The sequence below is a fragment of the Alligator mississippiensis genome, chromosome 3, assembly GCF_030867095.1.
Source record: "Alligator mississippiensis isolate rAllMis1 chromosome 3, rAllMis1, whole genome shotgun sequence".
Lineage (NCBI taxonomy): Eukaryota > Metazoa > Chordata > Crocodylia > Alligatoridae > Alligator > Alligator mississippiensis.
The window spans coordinates 297,857,187-297,870,573 of record NC_081826.1 but is presented as its reverse complement, the minus strand read 5'-3'; the positions used below and the strand labels follow the sequence as shown (position 1 = coordinate 297,870,573).

The following is a 13,387-nucleotide window of genomic DNA, read 5'->3' as shown; positions in this document are numbered from 1 at the left end:
GATGAGAAAATGTCAATATGTGCAGATTTTGTTGATACAGGTACCCACAAGTTCAGATAAACCTGTTTGTTCTCCAAGATCTTATGCACAGAATTGATGGATATTATCCAGATCGATTCCCGAATAGGCTCGGTAGGGAGGTAGCCCTTGATGGGGGCTATACAGAAATCTTGAGCTGATATGGGGTATTCGTTATCTAAAACATCTCCAGCACAAAAAGCTGACAAAGGAGCATGAACCATTTCCAAATTGATCCTCTTTTAATGAATGCATTCAGCCTCCATGAAGAAAGGAGAGCTTTACTCCTTCCATATTCATGCTCAGAAAGCAGACATTAAGGGTGAGGTGAGTTGAAAATAATCTAACTTGAAAATAGCTACTTGCTAGTAAATGAAAACATCCGAGAAAAGTAGCATTTGGCCTTCTTTACAAAGGAGCTTTATCTGACCCTCACTTGTTTAGCATTATAAAGCTATTTGACTTTTTTTTTAGATTTTTTATTTTTGTGGGGGGCAATTAAAAATATATATATTTATATTATTTTTTCAGTTAAAAAAAAAAAAAAAAGTCCCCGTGGAAGTTTTCCTATTTATTTGCAAAAAAGTTCAAGATGTTCAAAGAAAATAAAAAAACTAAAATAACCATCTCCCGGCTTATTCCTTTCCCATGCAGGGTGGGGTAAAACCCAAAATGGATTCTCCTCCCCCTCCAGTTTTGACATAACCATTTCACAGTTTTGATTTTCATGAGGAATAAAAGCAATGGAATAATACTGAGCAGATAAACGTTGCATTTTTTTTTTTTTAATCAGAAACTATATAGTAGTTTTTTCTACTGGTGCTGCAGCTCTGGCTGATGTTCTGATAAATGAGTAGCCTGTATTTGAGATGGTCTATCATGGGAAAAGTGTATCTCTCCCCCTTCCTCTTTGGTCTGCCTCAGGGTTTCTTCTTCTGTCTCGCACTGCTGGCACGTGGAAGGTGGACCACAAAAGGTACACGTCCCAATGCCACTAAAGCCAACAGAGTTTCCCCTTCAGATTAAGCAACACATTGCATTTCTGGAGTGGGAGATTTTGAGTTCTGACTTGTGAAAGGACTCCAGCTTTTGCTCAGGTGCGATGACTGCAAGGATACATGGATGGATATACATACCGAGTGAGCATATCAAGGCTGTCCTAAAGCCTCAATCAATTGAAAGTCTCAGCCACAGCCTTATCCATATTTGTGAAGCATCATTATGTGCTACCCTATTTTTCTGAACAGCAAAAAGGAGGGGAAAAAAGAAAGAACCACCGTAACACTTTTAAAGGAAGGTCACTGTCACCATTGCTACAGTCCTACCTTTGATAGCAAAATGCATAATAAATGGATTGTTATTTCAACTCGTTAGTGAGCCAATTCATTAGCAACTTCATTCATCCAAAAGGATTGCACTTACTCATCTATATTATATACAAAACGCACATCGCTTCCAATAAAGGGAATGCATTTGCTATCGATGTGCTATAAACTACTACACAGAGAGGTGTTATTATATCCCTGTGTAATAACAAGCCAATTATAATGATCAGCAAAACCCTTACAAAAAGTCAATGCACCAGGAGTGATTATCATAATGCATTCTTACTGTTCAGTGCCATAAATGCTTTGCAAATTAATCGTGTAGCATATCTATAAATGTATTATTAATGCTGTATAATAACCCATTGATGATCAACCTTTACACTGAAAAGATCCTGGGATTGTAATGTGTCCCCAAGTTCATTGAAGATGTCAGGCTGTATTGACGTAGGCAGAATACACTTCTCACCTCCTCTCCCCTCCCTACGCACACACACACGCATTGTTTCTTTTTGTCCAGTTGTTAATGAGACTCTACACCTCACTGGTTTTAGCTGTAGCCATCTTCTCTCTGCATATCTATAGTATTGATCATTAACTGCCCCTTCCACTGACATTATTTTCATTATTCTTGTATTATGGTAACACCTCTGGACCTCACCCAAGACCTCAGGCCCCATGCTAGGCTCCATGCATAAAGAAATCAGGAGACAACCCCTACACAGATGAAGAAACAGTGAGAAGGAAAACCGAGTCAAAGCCAGATTAGGTGATCTGACCAAGGGTGCACAATAGCTCAGTGGCAGAGACCGGAAAGGGACTTAGATGTTTTATGTCCCCAGATAGGTCCTCTTCTCCAAAGTATGTGGTCTCTTGCTAGAAATCATTGAAATATTAGATATCTACATTTTTATGAGAAATTAGTATTTTTAAATTGGATTCCCTAAATAATGAACAGGCAGAAGTCAGACAATGAAGTGAATGGAAGGATCTGACCTCTGTGGGTTTGGGATCAGCCCTACAGAGTTGTTCAGAGGGGCAGAACTAACTAATTTAGTTTCTAATGTATATTCTGTCTTTGATTCATTGATGGACCCTGGGACACTTCCTGGGTACATCTACATGTTCAATTAGCATGTAGCAATAAACTGCATTGTAGCTCATGCCAGAGTTTAGGTGCAGCATTTACATGTGCACCTGGGAGTGCAGCACATTGAGCCAGGTTGGAGCAGCTGCAGCTGGCAGGGGACCCGGCAGCCTCCCAGCCCAAGGCTGCTCCAGCCCAGCTCAATGCGCTGCAGAAGGGCTGGCTGGTACATGAGGGGGTCACAGTGGGCAGCAAGTCCGCAGGCAGCCCCTGCACTTCAGCACTCTCATGCCCTATCTATATGTGCATTTTGACACGGTAAATAACTCCACCATGGGACAGTACTTATCCCAGGCAGTGCTATCCTACAGCAGAGTGAGTTAATTTTCTGAGTCCTAATATGGTTGCATGTATAGACAGTGATGCTTTACTGCAGAGCTAATGAGTCAGCTACGCAGTATAGAGCATGTGTAGATGCACCTAATAAGTAGCTTTTTGCCTTCCTTGGGAACACCCAGTACCTTCACAGCATTCAGCAACCATTAACCATAGAGACAGAAGGGACCTCTATGCCATGGCATTCAGCAACCATCAACCATAGAGAGAGAAGGGACCTCTATGCCATGGCATTCAGCAACCATCAACCATAGAGACAGAAGGGACCTCTATGCCATGGCATTCAGCAACCATCAACCATAGAGAGAGAAGGGACCTCTATGCCATGGCATTCAGCAACCATCAACCATAGAGACAGAAGGGACCTCTATGCCATGGCATTCAGCAACCATCAACCATAGAGAGAGAAGGGACCACTATGCCATGGCATTCAGCAACCATCAACCATAGAGAGAGAAGGGACCACTATGCCATGGCATTCAGCAACCATCAACCATAGAGAGAGAAGGGACCTCTATGCCATGGCATTCAGCAACCATCAACCATAGAGACAGAAGGGACCTCTATGCCATGGCATTCAGCAACCATCAACCATAGAGAGAGAAGGGACCTCTATGCCATGGCATTCAGCAACCATCAACAATAGAGAGAGAAGGGACCTCTATGCCATGGCATTCAGCAACCATCAACCATAGAGAGAGAAGGGACCACTATGCCATGGCATTCAGCAACCATCAACCATAGAGAGAGAAGGGACCACTATGCCATGGCATTCAGCAACCATCAACCATAGAGAGAGAAGGGACCTCTATGCCATGGCATTCAGCAACCTTCAACCATAGAGAGAGAAGGGACCTCTATACCATGGCATTCAGCAACCATCAACAATAGAGAGAGAAGGGACCTCTATACCATGGCATTCAGCATCCATCACCATAGAGAGAGAAGGGACCTCTATACCATGGCATTCAGCATCCATCACCATAGAGAGAGAAGGGACATATAGGCCATGACATTCAGCAACCATCAACCATAGAGAGAAGGGACCACTATGCCATATGCTCTCCAAGACAAGACCCTTCTAACAGTGCAGCAGTCTATCCTAGTCCTTCTTTCAAGATACCAGCCCCGTGAATGAACTCAAGACATGATGGGGGGATTTGACACATGCCCAAGCCTAAGGGCAGGATCATTGTCCGTAGTGTCATGGTGGGATTTTCTTATTCAACTGTTTCCTTTCCTTTCCCTTTCCTTTAATTTCATCTTCTTCCATCCTGCTGTTTTGTTTTGTTTTTTAAGTGGAACATTAGATTATTTTTAGTAAACAGCTATTCTTTTTTTCCCTTTCCTCCCCATCAAGCAGTGATTCTGCAATGCAGCCCCCTTTTGCTGTTTAACATCCAATGAATAGATATTTGGCTTGGACTTTTTTTTTTTTTCTTCCTCTTGCAGGAAAGTGTAAAACAGCTGATTAATCTGGTTTGGGGCAAATGTCAGGAAAGGGATTTCTCTGAGATAAAGCAGATGGTGTTAGCAAAGAGAGCTGGAAACCTTCTTTCAAGTCAAGGGATGAGAAAGACATAGGGTATGTGCAGACATTACTTTCAGACTGATCTAACTAGGGTTAGGTGGATCTAAATGCCAATCTGGGCAGATGTTCATGGAAGTTAAATCCAACAAAAAATGGTGGGCCTGATCTAAAGTAGTTCACCTGAGGCGGTGAACTAACTTCCACCAGGAACAGAGGAGCTCAATCTAGTGATGTTTGCACACGTCTGGAGCCAACCACCGACAAACATCTGCATGTGCTAGCCTACAGTGCCTGGGTAGCAAACATTGAACCCAAGGATCCTGCTTCCCAGTGCCCTGAGCTATTATCTAAACCACAGGTCTTTGCAGATGGATGCAGTCAGATTGCTGGAGCAAAAGACAAGATGGCTCTGACTTGCTCTGCAAGACTCAAAGCAAGACATTTTTGGCATAGACAGAAGCGACAATTTTTGCTTGATCTGGCCCCAGAAAGTGCTCTGCAGCCATGACCAAACAGAAGTGCATAGCTGCAGAGTGCTTTAAAAGGGCCTGATCCTGAGAAAATCTGAACCCTCATTACATGTGGGTTCAGATGAACATGCTCCAAAATGGAGCGCGTACTGTAACTTATGTCTGCGGAGCTCCCGGCCCGTCTCTGTTTTCAGAATGGGAGGGGGAAAGGGAGTGGAGGGAATTTGGTCTGGGGTTTTATCATCTGGTACTGGAGGGTGGGGTGGTAGATTGGAGCCCTGCCCCCAGGGTTGGGGGCTCCCATCCACCTGCATCACCCTCCAGCGCTGGCTGGGGGGCCCTAAGAACGCGTTCTGTCTGCTCCCTTTCTTCTCTTCCCATTTTGCAAACGCCGTCTGAGCTGGGAGTGAGGACTAGCATTGCTACAGAGACCATGCCGCATGCTTGCAGCAAGCAGCTGGGCTCCCCAACTCCCAGACCCAACAGCACACTTCGGTTAAGTGTGGGAAATCATTGCAACTCATAGCGCTGCCTGCAAAGCGCTATGAGTTGCAATGGGGAGCTGCTTTGCTGTCTTTGCCATTTATGTGCCTCACTTTCCTTTGCTGTAACAAGCCCCCATGATTTCTAACAAGCTTGTGAAAATCCAGTGTGGGATAATTAAGGTCCTGTTATGCTCAGGAGGAGGACCCAGTAAGTGTGGACCTGCTTTCTTCTGCGTGAAAAGGAGCTTGTAGCTTTCCCATGCATGCATGCATGGAAGTATGAGCTATGTTTCTGAGCTGGAACCTGAGGTGCAAGAGGTTGGAAGTGTAGGAAAAGGGTAGGCAGGCCAGGCCACTCCCTCGGCACTGTCACTGTGGATGCTGGAAATGATGATATTTCCACAGCCCCCTTCACAGCTTCCCAGGTGGATGAAGTCCTTGAAAGAAGCCCAGTGAGAGGATGCCAACTGGGGAAGACCTAACTGCCGGGCTCCTGTGGAGCTGACCGCTAGGTGCAGGCACAACACAGAAGAGCACAGCCAGCCTGGACGTGCACAGTCTCATCTGAGCTTGGGACTCGAGCAGTGCTGGACCTGGATGGGAGACCACCTGGGAACCGTAGGTGCTGTAGACTTTGGTGCTAGTCAAAACGGAAGGCTGCGATCAAACACAACGAATCAACAAAAACTTAATGAATGAAATGTTTCCCTTTGGACCCAACTTTGTTGACATTTGTTGGTGGGAATCCAAAAAAAGAGATAATAGGTTGTTAATAGATGGCATGCTTATGACTTTTGTTGCTTACTCTGAATGAACGCCAGACCGTGGAGGCCGCAAAGCCGTCCTACATGCAAACTGGAAAGGGCAAGCAAGCTGAATAATTCCACCGTTCTGAATTATTCCAAAGCTAAATAATTCCCCCATTTCTGCACTGATCACTGAGGTATTTGCATCCCCAAGGAAGGAAGTCGTGAAACTCACGGTGACCACAATGTCACAGCAGCTTCCCTGTCTCACGCACGCAGCTAGGTATTATGCATTGCCCTGAGAAGGTTTGCGTGCAGAAGACACGGTAACGTGGCGACCTGCAGATGCTCCTGGAAAATCTCTCAAATCCCTCTATGCAGGCCGTGGCAACCTTTCCACTTCACGCCACCTTTGGGCAGCATGCTTACTTATGGTGTTTACTCCAGGAACTTTCTGCATGTCTTACAAAAAACACTAGAGCGCTCCAGTCCCCACTCCAAATGTCTCTTCACATAGAGATTAACATGAGGCCAGCATGGCACATACTGTGTCTCTTTGCATGTCTTCCTTCTCAGATGCTTGCCAGTCCTTTGAGAGGAATCCGGAAAGCATCAGCGCCTCTAAACATTATTAACAGAGCAACTGGAGTAGCAGGGGAGTCCTTGCCTTTAAAAAAAATGTTAAGCTCAATACAAGCCAGGGGACTCTGGGACTGTGTTCATCACAATTTAACTCCAAGACCTCCTGGAGAAGTTGTGTGGACACAGGCAGAGATGGGGGATAGTCTACATAACAAGAATGGGCTCTGTGTATCCTTCCTATAGAAAGCTACATAGGGTCATGTAACCTGTGCTGCAGATTTCCTATTATTCTCTCTCCTAGAAAAATGAAATATTGACAGCACTGAAGTTGAGGGGGCTTTGAAACTGAATTCCCTGGAGCCAGAATTTCACCCTAAGTTTTTACAATAAAGTTTAACACTTTCAAATTCTGACACAGATCTGCCAGTTTGATCAGGGTTAAAACCTTATATAAAATTGAACAGGAAATGCTAACATCCTGTAAGGTATCTGAACCTCACTAGGCATTTGATAGAAGGGATAGCAGGTTATTAAATCCTGTAGTTTGAGGATGCGCACACACATACATACTTTCTGAACTTTCTTAAAGTCCTGTGCAAACTGCTAAACAATTTCCCCATTAATTTAAACCATTCGTTTCCCCCCAAAAAGGAGATTAAAAATTATTTATCACTGGATGACATTTTAATCTTATGAAAATTATAAAGATACCTACTGATAAATATTGTAGTCTTCAACTTGCTCCTAGCACTGGCAATTGGAGAAAACAAGGAAATTTCCACCTTAGTGGGTCAAACCAAGCAACATTTTGAGGCAACAAAACGGTTGATTATTTTTTTTTTAATTCACCAGGAAATGTTCTTCCTTTCTTAATGTTGGCATTCTCATTTTTGGTCCATTTCAAGGGCCAAAAATGAGAGTCTGTGTTTTGCTTGGTTTAATCCAAAGAAAAGAAAACAAAGCAAAATAACGACAATCGTACAAGAGTAGGGCTGGAAAGGACCTCCAGAGGTCATCCAGGCCGAACCCTGGCCCGAGGCAGGATCATCCTTATCCATCCTATACAATCCATAACCTAAACTTTACGTAAGACTATCATCAATGCTGACACAATAAAGACATCACACCCTAAACTGCCACAGGTAAAGCTGGGAAACTACGACATCCAATGCCCAGCTGCTATGAAATGTCGTCAATATATGCTTAAGAGATCTTAGGTAGAGGGTCATGCCTCCCGCACTATAGAGGAAGGCAAAAACCCTCCCATGGTCCATATCAATCTGACCCCCAAAATCCCTTCCTGACCCCGAATATGGCCATCGGCCTGACCCCAAGTGGAGGTGTTAATGCACTTTACTGAGCAAAAACAGGACATGAACCAAAGACCTTTCAGTCGCTGAGTATATTTTGGGCTCCCATTGGTTTCAAGTTCAAGGGGAAGCTACTGCGAGGACCTGGGACCTGTCCTCCTACCTACAGAGGACAAGATGCCATTTTAACAAAAAAGTATTTATGGAAAAGCTTTTCCGGGAAATGATCGGCTCCAGCAGCCCTTTGAATTGGATGTAACCTGGTCCAAAAATGCCTCCCCAGGCTTGGACACAATGAGTAGGGTACACACATCATGGACTTGAAGGAGGTTGGGCACTCTTGCTCTGCATCTGTATAACAGACGCTGCCCATGCTCCCACCGCTACCCACCGTCCTTCCCAAACCAACACTTGAGAGGTGTATAATAAGGTATAACTTTGGTTTCTTTGTTGCTGAGGCTGACCTTTATCTTGGAAGTCCTAATGAAGTCCTTTGATGTGCTCCTAAGGTACGCAGATGCCTTTTTAGCATTCTGCCTGTCTTGCCTGCTGTAACGGGTGGGCTTGCAATGAGTGTAAGTCTTCCTACAATGCTTCCCCTGGGTCCCAATTGTTCTTTTTTTCCCCATAGTTGCCCTTGAGTCATGCTGTCCTGCAACACTGCAAGCCCATAAGCCGCTTGTCAGCGGGGAATTAGGACAACGTGGCTTTCATTTCAATGCCAAACATGCTAGCCTGGGCCCCGTCTTAGGATCCTGGCAGAGAGGAGCAATAAACAAAAGGTAGCGGGTGGGAAAGGAGAAGATAATTAGCTAAAAAATGCAGTGGGGAGGCTATTGTCGGGCTGGTGGGTGAAGATGACTCAAGCTGCCACCAGAGCGCTTCGCAGCTCACAACCACCTTCCTCAAAGCAGCTGCTGCTGGCAAGAGAGTTTTAAAATCCTTTCCAGAAACCCAGGCGTGTGTCTGCTATTAGCTCTCTGCATAAAAAAAAAAAAAAAAAAAAGGAGTAATTTGGAGGCACGTACCCCGTAGGCGCACTCAGCAAATTGGCCAGCCTAATTATTATTTTTTGGTGTGTCTAATTAAATAGACAAAAGACCATCCCTACACCCTCGCAGTCGGCGCCGGCTCTGTCGGAGCGCGCAAAATGCTTCCTCAGGCTGCGAGCAGCTGAGATTCGCTCCCGTAGGAGGTCATCCTTTGACAAGTGCCCTTGGCATACCCCAAAATACTGAGACAAGGGGCCAAATCTCCAGGCGGTGCAAGCGGATGCGTCTCCTTCAGAAACAAGGGAGCTGCAGAGAGATGATTTTGATCTGTGTCGCATGCAGGATGCATGGCGTGGCCATTCTCCACAGTTATGATCTCACCATTTGGTGGACCTGGCTTGGTTATCTGCAAACCGGGGGTCAAATCCTACTCTGTCAACTCATGTGAGTCAGCCCGTGGACATGAATAGTGAGAGGTTTGCTTTTTTGCAGCACTTGCCCAATGCCCCCTTATCCCATGTAATTACACCGAACAACCACTCTTACCGAACCCCTGTCAACCACCCTTTCATAATGCCTCGTCTTTATCTATAATCTGCATACAAAGCTTCCCATTCAGTTCTGCCACTGGTGAATTAGAGCCTCTAATTAATTTGATCAAAACCTCTGGAACCCAAATGCTTTGACTAGAAAGAATACAACTTCAGTTCCTTTGCTGAGATCCATTTCACTGCCTTTAGGCAGCTGTTCTTGGATAATTCAACCACTGCCAATAGAAAGATGCTATTTACATTAATGAGAAAGGGACCACATCTATGCAAAAGACAAAAGGGTTGGGTTTTTTTGTGTGTGTGTTACCCAGAGAAGAGCCAAATCATTGTTAAAAGACAAGTCTGGCCTATTCAGAGATCGTTACTGATAGACATGCGCTAACATCCTTGCTGGTTATGTGGACAGCACTCTCCCTTTCTTATTGCAATCAGAGAGTAGGAATAGATTTAGTGGAGAGGGAGGAAGACGTCATGAAGACAGAAATATCGCTCTGCACCCGTAACATAAATTTGGTTAAATAAGCAATCCCAAATAATATCTATTGTTTGTCCTTCATAACTAAAAATGACACATATGTACCATGACATCTGTGCTGGGGCAACACCTAAGAAGCAGCCTCCAGGTTTTGAAGGGGACAGTGCAGCATCACCTAATCAAGTCTGTTTGAACACCCCCTGAAGGAGGCAACTCCCTTTTGTGTGTGTGTGATCTATTGAACGATCAACTAAGCAGAGGCTTCAAAGTTTGCCTTATCCAGGAAAGTAGATACACACAGGCAGATTCTGATCTCAGTGACACGCGTGCAAACCAGAGGACCTGCACATCACTCATAAAACTGGGATGAGAGGGGGTATGCATTTGTGTATACTCCTTATACCACTAGCCGAGCACATACAACATGCTGCACCTCTCTCAATATTTCCAAATACACATATGCGGTCTCATTTGGCTTTCCCCAAAGTTAGGGAAGAGTCAAGGCATCCTCAAGTACCCAGCAGACAGTACGGCCACAGTAAAACAGAGATACAGTCAAACACAATGCCTTGTCCTAACTGAACGTCACACCTCAGCAGCTTGGCCTAACGGTGGCGCGTGGCAGGAAAAAAAACCATAAAGTTGCCATCGACACTGATAAACTTTGTTAAGTCAGCGCCTGATGCTTCACTTCTTAACGAGGCAGTTATTTGTTTCCCAGGCAATTGCTGGCACCTGCCTGCCTTTTAAAATCAAATAATAATTGAATATGAGGAAAGCGAGACGAAGTAAAGGAGATTTAATAAAGAGAATCTTTGCTGCAGAGGGAATTTTTTGGCAGTGATTACGTTACTAATTGATCAGCACATTGCCTGAGAGAAGCCAGAGACAACAATTATACTTAGCACTGTGGCTGAGAGCAATGTAGTCTACTACCTCCTCGGCTTTCGCTGTCCGCTGGCTTCACCTGGATCGGTCTGTTCATCTGCAAGGAAACAGAGAAGCACAATTAGCAATGGGACCACGAACAAGAGATTTTCTTCTTCTTGCTTGTTTTGCCTTTTGGTGGTGGTGGTGTGATTTTTTTCAGTGCAGAGCTTTTTCAGAGCCTGGTTTTCTTCACATAGAAAGCAGCCCCAAACCAACAACCTGCCCATGGAGTGAATGACATTAGCCCAGGATCCCCGTTTGATGGTAACTGGTGTTGCTTCATTGACCCCAGTAGGGATTTGCTTACTGGTGCTGGGAAAAGTGGGGGTCAGATCCACCTAGAGCTGGCCACGAGCTTTCCCACGCACACACAAAAAAAAGATCCTTTGGTCGGAAAACGATGGTTTGTCAAAACAGGAGCATTTTCAGAAATTTTGATGCAACTTTTAGAGGTCAGGTTTCGCAGGAACAGGGAATGGCTAACCAGCCTGGTGGTTAGGGCACCCCACTGGCAACCCTTGGTTCAAGTCCAGCAGACTCGGGACTTGAGGCTAGGTTTCCTACATCCCAGGGAGGCAGACTGACCACGCGGCTCTTAGCTAGTCAGAAAGCAGGTCCCTGCCTCGTTGTTTCCATGAAAAATGAGGAAAGATCTCACTTGAAAACTTGGGGATATTGTTTCTAAAATGGGATTCTTGTTTGCAAGCCAGGCTTAGTCCCGCTATCCATCACTAAAGCTTCAGTAACCCTGGAGCAGCTCAGCACTTGGGAGGAGGAGAATCGGGTATCCTTACTCATTTTGCCTGGCAATGCCAAATGTTAGGGGAATATCTAAAGCACCGCTGTAGATTAGACTGGATACAACAGAGCTTTTCATCTCAAAGGATTTCCACGGTTCCTTCCACATCACTTTGGGGTATGGAAACAATACAAAAACTACTCATTTCGTAACCCTGATCCAAGTGCAGCCACCTCTGGGGTGGGTCACGTTAGCCATTTAAGAACCAGCCACAGGACAAAGAGCATTGAGAGCAGGACGTAAGAACGGGGTAGGGAGAAGGAGCAAGAAACCTTCACCACATTCATTTCCAATAAGAAGCCAATTGCAATAGGGGTGCAGTGCTGGTCGGGGCATGACCCATCAACAAGGACCAGGGAGGGCTGAAGTGCACTTTGCATGCCCTTCTCTTGGCCCACAACACAGAGGTGTTTTTTGCTCCTGGAGAGAACAAGGTGGGTTTCTGAGTTGGCCACAGCTCCTCCTCAAGGCTCTGCAGCCGGACACGGTGCTGCCTCTTGCAACCTCTGGCTGCCAGCCACCATCTAGATGGGGCACACGTCAGGAGTCAAATAAAATGTTGAAGGATCCTGAGGCCCTCACATGCAACATATACCAACATTAACTACTTCTGAGGATTTGTCCGCCTGCCAGCCTGCAACGAGGGTACCAACAACTCGAGAAGGAGCACAGAAAAAACACAGATAGAAAGAGGCCTGGAAAGTGCGGGGTGGTTTTCCCGGGAGATCTTGCAAAGCTGTCAGCCTGGGCTACTTAGGCATTTGCTAAGAGAGAGCTCATGCCTTGAAGCCTGCAATGTCTCCAAAGCTAATAATGGTTCAGATCTCCAGTTTCCCTTTTTTTTTTTTCCTGACTTTTTTCAGAAGCAGGCAGGAGAGGGGAGGGCTGGGTTGAAAACTGGAACAGCCAATACTAATGGGGGTCCAGTTCCTTTGTGCAGGTCTGCAATGCTTCGGAGAAGTTATGCTAACAACATTGAATGCTAAATTATTGCTTCTTGCAACGGGCGTTCATTTGTTCATACCTTGTGCAGCGAGCGCTCATCTCGTCTCTACTCCATCCACTCACAAATTCTGCAAGGACGAGCGCTAAATAGCTTCTCCGCACCCCTTTCCTCAAACCCTCCACTGCCTCCTCTTACCCTCCAGGCCAACCAGTCCTGACTCTCTCTGCCCATGTGTTTGGATTCAGCTTAGCCGGACAGCAAGGTGGGTTTCATTTCCACTTCAGAAAGTATTTCATAACCACCTAGATTTATCCTAATTGCTCTGCAAACATATTTAGTATTAAAAAGCTATCAAAGCACCTGACAAGTAGCTTAGCGTGATGGAGGGCCTAGCGGAGCCTGCCGCATTGTTGTCTTCAGAGGGAAATGTGCTTAGACATAATATGACTACAGTTCAAATCACGCTCATATTAACCAGGGAGAGGTCTGGCTTGCAGCTTAATGGCTCTAGACATCAGAGAACAATGTGTGCTCTCATTTCATGTCCCCGTGAGCCCAGCAGAGTCAAAGGAGTTGAACTGGTGCAAGCAAATGGCAGCACTTGACCTTGGGAACACGAGCTAGCAATCCCCTGCTCATGGAGCTGCAATGGAGCCCACGGTGGGACATCAGCAGGGATCCAGCCTAGGACTTTCAGCCAAAGTACAGGCTTTTGCTACCTGCTTTAGCTATGGGGAGGTAGCA

General features: G+C 45.4%; 1 protein-coding gene across 10 annotated transcripts in view; it reads right to left on the bottom strand.

The window, feature by feature from the left end:
* CELF4 (CUGBP Elav-like family member 4) overlaps positions 1-13,387 on the bottom strand; it is an 860,601-nt gene that overhangs the window by 385,064 nt on the left and 462,150 nt on the right. For all 10 annotated transcript variants that reach the window (XM_019496109.2, XM_059725306.1, XM_019496111.2 and 7 more), the window contains exon 3: positions 10,905-10,953. In XM_019496109.2, the coding sequence (XP_019351654.1) occupies positions 10,905-10,953 (49 nt within the window). The remainder of the gene's footprint in view (positions 1-10,904; positions 10,954-13,387) is intronic.